Source organism: Python bivittatus, unplaced genomic scaffold (genome assembly GCF_059951505.1).
Source record: "Python bivittatus isolate LINGU-HERP-01145 unplaced genomic scaffold, Pbiv_v1 ctg000430_np1212, whole genome shotgun sequence".
NCBI lineage: Eukaryota > Metazoa > Chordata > Lepidosauria > Squamata > Pythonidae > Python > Python bivittatus.
This window is the reverse complement of record NW_028277071.1, coordinates 2,929,135-2,939,130: the sequence shown is the minus strand read 5'-3', so window position 1 is coordinate 2,939,130 and position 9,996 is coordinate 2,929,135. Positions and strand designations below refer to the sequence as shown.

The window sequence follows — 9,996 nt, the reverse complement described above, 5'->3', positions numbered from 1 at the left end:
GCCTTTCAGAACAGTTGAAAGAGCTCTTGGAATACTGGAAGGGGGCAGATGACATGAAGCAGCTGATGAAAGTGAATCACATGGCCTTCACAACCCAAAGTGCCTCATCAAAGCACTTGAAAGCTATATATTATAGGTTTCAGCTATAAGAATGAGCTATCTTTGTGTTAATATCTTATCCTGGATGTTATCATCTTCTTAAGTTCTACCTTATTGTTTTCAATGTTATTTTATTATATGGCTTATTCTTAGTACTTTCAATGTAATATTGGAAACAATTTTAATAGGCTTAATCTGCTACCTCCTAAATTTTTCATAACTCATTTGGGGTTTCTGGTTGTACTGTTCTGAATTTCCTTTTGCTATTCTCAGTCATGTTTTCATACTTAATAAAGTCACGGAACTCAGAATATAAAAGACATTCCCATGTTCTCATAACGTTTATTAAAATTCATACGGGAGTATAATGAATTGTTTGTTATAATAATGATAATTAATTTGTCAGTTTTAGGATATATTTTATACCCCATCAAATTTCTCTGACACTTGGAATCTTAAATGCACAGTAATTATTTTCAAGATAATTCATAGAAATCTATCTATGTGGTTGCTAGGAGTCGAAAATGACTTGATGGCACACAGTCAATCAATCAAATTATTTTCAAATGTCATTCTCTGAAATCCAAATATATTTGCCTTTCCATTTCTAAAATATAACTTAAAACATGTTAGCCCTTTCTAAAGGCTGCATTAATATGTTAGTATAACAGAGCAGACATGTAAGACTTTCCCCTGTTTTCTTTTAGCTATTTGCATCTAATCATCTGGGAACATCTTCACGCTGCTGTGTCCTCATGATGTTGATCCCAGCCTATGAGTGAGACCACCTTAAGTCACCTTGAACTGTACCAATGTTAGAGTCTTATTTCCCCTTTAACCCAACAGCAACTAGCAACAATTTCCATGAGTGACAAACCTGACAAGCTTTTCCTCCCATGCTATTGGTGATGTAATCAGATGACCCATAAGGCAGGATCAGCTGGTGCTTATTAACTTCTTCCAGCTGGACTGGGCTTCTCCTCCCCCCCCCCCCCAACCCTTTTGTTTCTCAGGACTCTTTTCCACTCTGCCTACTTCCTGCAGGAAGAGGAAAAGAGATGCCAGGTTTGGAAAGACCCATGCAAGAAACCATGGCTCTTTAAAAGCCACAACTTCCATGAGCACACTTGCAGAAATGCCCAGTTTTGAAAGAAATCACACTCCTGCTTCATGAGTGACAATTTAGTGAACATTCAGAACTGCACAGTGTTTGCAGAGCTGGTGAGGAGACCCACCTTCTCCTGCTTTGACAGCCTTGGTACCAACTATCTGTCAAGATTAGCCACCAGTCCCATCCCTGCTGAATCCTGGAGACATTCTGAATGGGAGGGCAGCAAATTCAGAGGATTTAATCAATCACTGTGCTCCATACAGTCTGCATACCTGAATAAGGATACTATCATTTATTGGCAAACCAAAACAGAGGGACTAGATTCAGGACAAGATCAGAAGTGGGGACAACAAATGTTATGCTGACATAATTTTCTGCCAACTCAAGGAGGGATGGGTAGCATTTCAGCTTGGTAGTGAAAAAGGCCCTGAGCATATGGTTGCTAATGTATCACTGTGCTGGCTCCATAGCAGATTTATTTGAAACAAACAAGGAAGAGGAAGGGAGCTGTCCAAAAGAAAAACATGTTCTGGCTTTGTTGATGGATTTCAAAAGAAAGAATGAGAAAACCTTCTCATAAGTTAGGATTCTACAGAAAACTAATTCACCATTGTTTATGGCCATATTTGGTTGTGCTTCCTCTGTCATGTTTGTCACATTTCAGAGTTTGAAGGATTCTGGCCCCACCCCCAAAAATAACACAGAGTTCCAAATACAACTTTAATACCTTTTTTAAATATGTAACGTGAAAGCAGGTTTCTCACTTAGCATATGTTGTTTTGTTACCTTTCTCTGGGGACCACTGCAGCTCCTTATCTCTTATTTTTCAGCATAGAAATGATCCTTGCTAAGGTATAATAAACATGCTTGCTTTGATATCTCATTGCAGAACTCTAATTTTAAACAGGGAGTTATGTTTCTTATGATTATCAAATTAATATAAAGCCTACTTCTCACTATGTCTCAAGAGAGCGACCATAACCATCAAAACTGCAAATCAAGACTGAACTGTGTGCAATTCCCAGCTAGACTTGAAGATAGAGGCATAATAAATATTTCTGTGAGATCTCAGAGAACTTGTAATTCTAAATAGATGAATTACCTTTCAAGTAATTATCAAATTAATCCCAATTACTTTTGCTTCTTCTACAAGTCCCAAGACAAGTGAGGTACCTCTAACAAAATTATAATCAAAGACAAAGGTGTACCATTCCAAGCTGGACTTGAAGAACCTGTGTTGGCTAAAACTTTTATTTCAGTATAAAGGCCAACTAAACCAACAGAGTGGCCATTCAAGTCAGACTATGCTATTTGGCAAAGAATTCAGTAAGGGATAAAATGAAGTCAAAGAAAGTGATATAAAGAAGGAATTATGTCATGCAAGTTTATAAGGTTTTCTATCCTGGTCTTAATGTTTTTGCCTGAGGTGCTCTGCAAGATTCCTCACATGAATTGCATCATCAGTGATCCTGTTCCCATTCTTCATAAATACTATCAGTTAGGAGACATCATCATTGGTGGAATTATGTCTCAGATCTACATATTTTCAAACACAATAACCTTTCAGGAACGACCTTCGACTGACCTTTTTTACGAAATTCAGTAAGATGCGTATCAAATTTATTTGAGAAAGGCTTGTTCTATTGTACTTAAACCTTCTTTTGCTGACCTTTCCTTCTACCCTCCCTCCCTCATACAGGCACAGATTGACTATCCAAGTCCCTTCCATAAACATTGCAATTCTTTAAGAATGCTTGGGATACGAGATCAAATCAAACATTTGAATGTAAAATTGTGCACAATCTCATCCCACATATACAGTATGCTTAAAGTCATACTTCTGGTATTTATGATTTGGCTGGTGAATTTCTCAGTTCACTCTATGGTGTGGTTTAAAGTGCTTTAGATGTATGCAGTTTCCTGAAGTTTATTGATCTTATAATCTGATAAAAAAGAACAGGTACCTAGATGAATCTATTTAAATACCCCTACCTATGTATAATATAAACTTTTCATACATTCAGGATGGTGCTATGGAAAGGGAAAAGACAGAGAATTTCAGCAAGAGTCATAAAGCCAAAAAGGGGATCCATATTAAACAGTATGCAGGTGCAAAATGTAGAGATTTCTGGCAATATAGACACGCTAACAAGTGTCTTTCAAAGTAACATCACTATCAAGCTGGTGAACACTGATGACAGATATATGAAACAATACTTCTTCATAATTCTTTAGATTGGATAAAAAGAGTGCATTATATTTAGTAGCCAGGAAATTTCTTGGTGTGTAGTAGATGGCACCTTTTGAACAAACTCACTGCAAGTCAGCTTGTGAACTTCATTTCAGGGTGGTGACTCAGCTCTACCAGCACATCTTATATTTGGTATTTGCTGTAAAGGAGATCAATGAAAATCCCCAGATTCTGCCCAATCTCACTCTGGGCTTCCATATCTATAACAGCCATTTTATAGCAAGCTGGACATATCATGCCTCGATGGAACTCTTCTCCACACAAGGCAAGTTCATCGCTAACTACAAGTGTGATACAGAGAACAATCCAGTGTCAGTCATTGGAGGACCTAATTCTGAAGTCTGCATCCACATGGCAGCTATCCTGTCCATTTACAAAGTTCCACAAGTATGATCTTTTCTTCTCTTTTTAAAGTTTATTTTCATGCATCATCTTTATTAAACTCACAAATACTTTTTTTTTTTTTTTTGGTGTGAAGATACATTGTCATCCAAATAAGCACTCCAATCAAAATAAGGACACCTTTTTTTTTTAATCAAAAAGCATTTATTTATCAAAATATTTTCATATTAAAAATAGTTCAGAAGGAGTCCTTGGTGCATAGCTTTTGATACAAGACCGAATAGGATTTGTCTGTTCTTTCATAAATAATGATTTGGGTTTAAGGTTAGTATATAAACTTGATTAACAAAATAGCATTGAGTTCAAACATGGTGCCTAAGAGTCCTTCAGTATTTGTGCCTCGCATTGGCTAACATGGCAAAATCATAAATGAGACTAACTTGATCTCTAGAAGTAATTCAAGGTACATAAAATGGCCAAATTCCATAAAAATATGTGTACTCTTCTATTTTCTTTTGTAGGAAAAATACATGTACTCTGATTATTTTGGGACAGAACTGTATGATACACAGAGACACAATTGCCATACCTTTATATATAAATTAGTCTAATTTTAGACAAATGGGTTAGGAAAGAATGTAGAAATTCTCCCTCTCCTGTGAAATGTTGCCTAAGTGTAGAGGATCTTTTGCTTGATGAAACCGGCCAATTTATAAAAACAATCAATAGAGGAATATTATTTATAATCAGAATGAAACAACACTTTCTAAAGGGTTTTGTTTTTTGTTTTTTGTTATCAGAGTAGTTTACCATTGCCTTCTTCCTAGGGTTCAGAGAGAACAACTGGCCCAAGGTCAACCAGCTGCTTTGTGCCTAAGGCAGGACTGGAGCTCATGGTCTCCTGGTTCTTAGCCTGATGCCTTAACCACTACTCCAAACTGGTTATCTAACCTCTAAAGTATGCCAATATTTTATAGAGACTCCACATGAAATAATATCATTCATATACCAAATGGTATAGCTAAGTAGCCCTGATTCATCCACACTCACAGAAAATAATTTTAAAAGGAGCATATATCCACTTTTCAAATATCTTTCCCATACCCTCTTTCTACTTTCTTTCTTTTTAGTTCACCTATGGCTCTGCTTCTGAGATAAGTAAGAAAACTCAGACCATTTTGTACCACCAGATGTTCCCAAATGTCGACAGACAATACAAGGGAATTCTCCAGTTACTCTTGCATTTCCAGTGGACATGGATTGGGGTATTGTATGATGATGACAACGGAGAGAAGTTTGTCCAGAATGTAGTTCCCTTGTTTTCCCAGAGAGGTATCTGCTTTGATTTCATTGAAAGATTTCCAGCAATCACTTCTGTTGATAACATTGATAAGATGGTAACGGAAGGATTTAAAACATATAGTGTTGTAACTGAAAGCACTGCTAATGTATCTGTTATTTATGGTGAAGTTGAGACTATGATATTTATAAGAATGTTTCCCACCATATCAAAATATGAGAATGTTGCAGATATAGCAGTAGATAAAGTCTGGGTTCTGACAGCTCAGATGGAGTTCACATCACTTCCCTTTCAAAAGAACGAGAATATAGACTTCCTCCATGGTGTTCTGAACTTTGCAGTCCATTCAAAGGAGATATTAGGATTCAAGGAATTTCTTCATATGAGAAAACCTATCTTGGAAAAAGAAGACAGAGATGGTTTTATTTGGGCCTTCTGGGAGGAAGCATTTGAATGTTTGTTCACTGGATCCATGTTGGACAGGCACGCAAGAGTCACCTGCACTGGTGTGGAGAAGCTGGAAACTCTTCTTTCATCCATTTTTGAAACAGGCATGACTGCCCATAGCTACAGCATCTATAATTCAGTCTATGCTATGGCACATGCTTTATATGCCATGCTTTCCTTGAAAGTGAAGAGGACAGCACGTGTCCATGAAGCAAGACAAATCCTTCTGGAACATCATCTCTGGGAGGTAATATTTTGTGCAAGCTGATATAAGGGAAATCACCTTCGGAGAGGTACTCTTTCCCCCTTGCCAGATCATGATGAGGTTGCAAACCAGCCCTTTGAGGTTGATCAGACTATGAAACTAAAGTTATGAATGATAATACTACTTTTATTATAAGGTTACAGTAACAGAATCTTGCAAGTCTGAATATACTTCCTCCCTTCCTCCCTGTATCTTTGTAAGAACTAGGAAGGGTCATGTCTGAGACACTTTCCCATATTACATTTCTACCTTGAACTCAAATTTCTTTTATCTGACCATAGTCTTGATTGCAGCTCTTCCTCCTGTTCCACAAAGATATTCCTACTGTCCATTACAAGGACATGGACATCAGTCAATGATGCATCTTCCTAGAAGGCCCTAATGTGCAATTTGTCTTCAAGGGCTCAGGCTGAGAATTTCTACAAAAAGTGTTTGAATTCATGCTTCCTTTTCTCTTTCATTACAATACCATTCCGATTCATGTTGTTTGCCTTCTTCTGCTGTTCAATATGGAATAGATTTTCTTTTGCCCAGAAGTTCAATTTCAAATTGAGAAAGATTAATGTCCTTTAATAGATCCTGATGAAATGTTCTCTTCCCTTCCCTTCCCTTCCCTTCCCTTCCCTTCCCTTCCCTTCCCTTCCCTTCCCTTCCCTTCCCTTCAGCTCAACTATTTTGTGAGAAACGTCTCATTTAATAACAGTGCTGGGGAAACAGTTTACTTCAATCCAAATGGAGAACTGGAAACTGGATTTGATATTATTAATTGGATTATATTCCCTAACCAATCCTTCCTTAGAGTCAAAGTTGGAGAGATACAACCCCTGTCTTCCACAGAAGAAATGTTCACTATTTCAGAGGAAGTCATAATTTGGCCAAACATGTTTAACCAGGTAGGGTTCTGTCACACATTGGCCTCTTCCTCATATCCATGATAATCTGCCTTCCTTCTGTCCTTGAGTGAAGGAAATTATATCCCACATTCTATATTTACTATGCCATTTGAAAGAAGATAAGTGTTGCTGCCCACATGCACTGTAATGTAGGTAGTATCAGGGCAAACACAAGTGGAATGCCTTCTTTCTATCTCCCATCATCATATATCCATGGGAAAACTAGTTTTCAATTGCGCTGCTAAACAGGGATGGGAGGGCAGAGAAGTCAATACTGCAGTCAAAATAAGAATTTTGCTAAACTGAGGTTATTGCAATGATTGATCTTCCACTGGAAGGACAAAACTCAGCCAGCACAAAACCATAGGAAAGAACTTTTACAGCTGCATGAATCCAACTTAGAATCCTGCTGCAGTAATGTTTTCTCTTCTTCTGGGGGCTGGAAATCATGTAGCATTTTTCTAAGAAGTTCTAGTCATAAGAATATCAGCCCTTCAATATTCCTAGGAAAAGAACTTTTTTTAAAAAGTACATGGCTTCTATCCTGAAAGAAAAATCAGCAATGAAAGAAGCACTTTAAAAATCAGTCAGAATAGAGTTCCAGCAAAACTGTTTCTGGTTACATTCATAGCCAATTCATATATTACAATTACATTCCTTCCAGGGAGGTCAGAATTTTTCTTATTAGGAATAGATAGTACTATAAATGGTAAGATCCTGTATGCCTGGCTTCACATTGATTCATTAAAGTCTCCAAATACACTTGAAAGAGATTTTAATTTTGTGTACCAATGGGAATTATATTTACATTAAATGTTATTTATATTATAACAATATAACTTTATATTTATTCATGCAATTTATTCTCAAAGGCTGTAAATTTGATATTTGGACCTAGAAATCCTAAGGAATTCCCTTCCGAGAAACTGTCAGACAATGAGAACTAAAGATACTGCTGACATGCACACTTGCAAAAGAGGAAAAACATTTTTCTTTCTTTTAAGAATAGACACAGCCCCTTTCTCTTTGCAATGCCAAGTGCCATTCAGGCTATAGAAAGGCCAAGGAAGAAGGAAAGCCATTTTGCTGTTATCATTGCCTCCTTTGTCCAGAAGGGAAGATTTCTAGCCACAAGGGTAAGTAATACCATGGACAGAAATGGTTCAAAGTCTGTGCTCCAGGCAAAAATCAATTGACTGTGTTTTATAGACTAAAGTGTGGATCTATGCTTAGCTAATATCTGACACTCACACAACTCTTAGAGATTTAAAAGAACCTGAATTGATATTCAAATATCTCATGAGAAGAAGGTTATAAAAATTAGTGACTAAAATGGAAATGGAAAAGGAAAGAAGATTAGATATACATTAGATATATTCCCTATCCAAGTATGGAAGCCTGGTCTTCTTTTACTCATTTAAAGTGGGCATTGATTTGGTCTGACTGGGGGAGTATATAAATACCATGAAGCAAATAAAGAAATAAATAAATGCACAAATACATTCCTCAGAAAAGAAGATGGAGGATTGGTTTCTTGATCTGGCCCCACTTCCAAACTGAGAGGAATTGTTCAAAGCTTTGTAAAAATGGGTTGGTTAGTCTAGTACAATGCTCTAAAGCCTGGAGTTTTTGTTTGCAGACATGGATGAGTGCTTTTATTGTCCACAAGATCATTACCCAAATGAGGAGCAAGATTTTTGCATTCCAAAATATGTAACATTTTTGTCCTATGAAGAAACTCTGGGGATCATCTTCACCAGTTTTATTCTTTCTTTTTCCCTCATTACTATTTTGCTGCTCTGGCTCTTCATTAAACACAATGACACCCCTCTTGTGAAAGCCAACAATAAGACCCTCACCTACATCCTTCTCACCTCCCTCCTGCTCTCATTTCTTTGTGCTTTGCTGTTTATTGGCCAGCCTTATCAATGGACATGCCTTCTTCAGCAAGTTACTTTTGACCTCATCTTCTCCGTGGCAGTTTCAAGCATTTTGGCAAAGACTATCATCCTAATTCTAGCTTTCATGGCTACCAAGCCAGGCTCCAGAATGAGAAAATGGGTGGGAAAGAGACTGGCCATTTCTATTGTTCTTTCTTGTTCCTTTATTCAAACCAGTATTTGTATTGTATGGCTATCAACCTCTCCCCCATTCCTATGTGTTGACATGTATTCCATGCCAAAGGAAATTGTATTGATATGTAATGAAGGGTCAACAATCATGTTCTACTGTGCCCTTGGTTTTATGGGGACCTTGGCAATTATCAGTTTCACTGTTGCCTTCCTAGTGAGAAAGTTACCTGACACTTTCAATGAAGCCAAGTTCATCACCTTCAGCATGCTGGTATTTAGCAGTGTTTGGCTCACTTTTGTTCCAACATACTTGACCACAAAAGGGAAATATATGGTGGCCATGGAGATCTTCTCTATTTTGTCCTCCAGTGGTGGGCTACTGGCTTGCATCTTCTTCCCCAAATGTTATATTATGATAATGAGACCTGAACTGAACAGTAAAGAACAGCTAAGAAGAAGAACAATGGAGCAACTTAAAATTCTCTGATTGTATCCCTAAAGTAAACAGTTAGTAATAAAGGGATTCAATTTGCAAATAACTTTCTCATCATTTATATAGATTGTTTTTAACTTTATTGAAGTGTTTTTAAATAAACATAGTAAAAACTAATATCAACTAAACTAGAAGAAAAAAAATTAAAAATAAAAGTTCAGAAGGTGCAGCAAAAAGAAAAACAAAAGGAAAAGGAAAAAAAGTAGAATAAAAAAGAAAAAGGAAAAAAGCAACAACGACAATAATAAAGAAATGGTTTCCAACCTTCATCACACCAAGCATAAGCTAATATAATAACTTTTCATCCTCTTTTAAAGTTACAAATAAAAATTGTTTATATAGATTGGATAAATATTGTGAAGTTCATCCAGAAATGTTAAGTTGACAAGGCAATTTTTGTTCAGTGCTGTGTGCATCGGTGTTCAACCAAATGTATATGACAAGAAATGTGAGACTGAAGCAATAGGAAAGTCAGTGGGGTCAGTTTGATTTTCTTTGGTGCATGTGCAAAAATATTTTGAATGTGCACAGTGTGAGGTTTGCCCCGTTTGACAGAGAAACTCTCGTGACACGTGTGGTTCACAAAGAAGGTTTACTCATGCGTAACGTAGTAGTCACAAGCAAAGCCAGGACTGGCTTGGTACAATTGCATTACTTGTTATACTCCCCCCTTCCCGCGCTTTTTTCCCGCCTCACGATCACGTTGCTGCTGCGGATTATCGG

At 37.1% G+C, this 9,996-nt stretch overlaps 1 protein-coding gene across 1 annotated transcript; it reads left to right on the top strand.

Moving 5' to 3' along the window:
* Positions 1-3,503: 3,503 nt before the first annotated feature.
* On the top strand, positions 3,504-9,267 carry LOC103062277 (vomeronasal type-2 receptor 26-like). The gene is made up of 5 exons (XM_088143976.1): positions 3,504-3,848; positions 4,934-5,797; positions 6,481-6,708; positions 7,718-7,844; positions 8,348-9,267. Exons 1-5 carry the CDS (start codon positions 3,504-3,506, stop codon positions 9,265-9,267), a joined length of 2,484 nt encoding a protein of 827 aa, XP_088000102.1.
* The last annotated feature ends 729 nt before the right edge of the window (positions 9,268-9,996 follow it).

Bases quoted from the DNA above. Each gene is read 5' to 3' on its own strand.
- LOC103062277 (XM_088143976.1), top strand. From the start codon at position 3,504: ATGGCACCTTTTGAACAAACTCACTGCAAGTCAGCTTGTGAACTTCAT. The intron at 3,849-4,933 runs GTATGATCTTTT...CTTTCTTTTTAG, and splicing joins CCATTTACAAAGTTCCACAA to TTCACCTATGGCTCTGCTTC. The intron at 6,709-7,717 runs GTAGGGTTCTGT...TTTTAAGAATAG, and splicing joins GGCCAAACATGTTTAACCAG to ACACAGCCCCTTTCTCTTTG.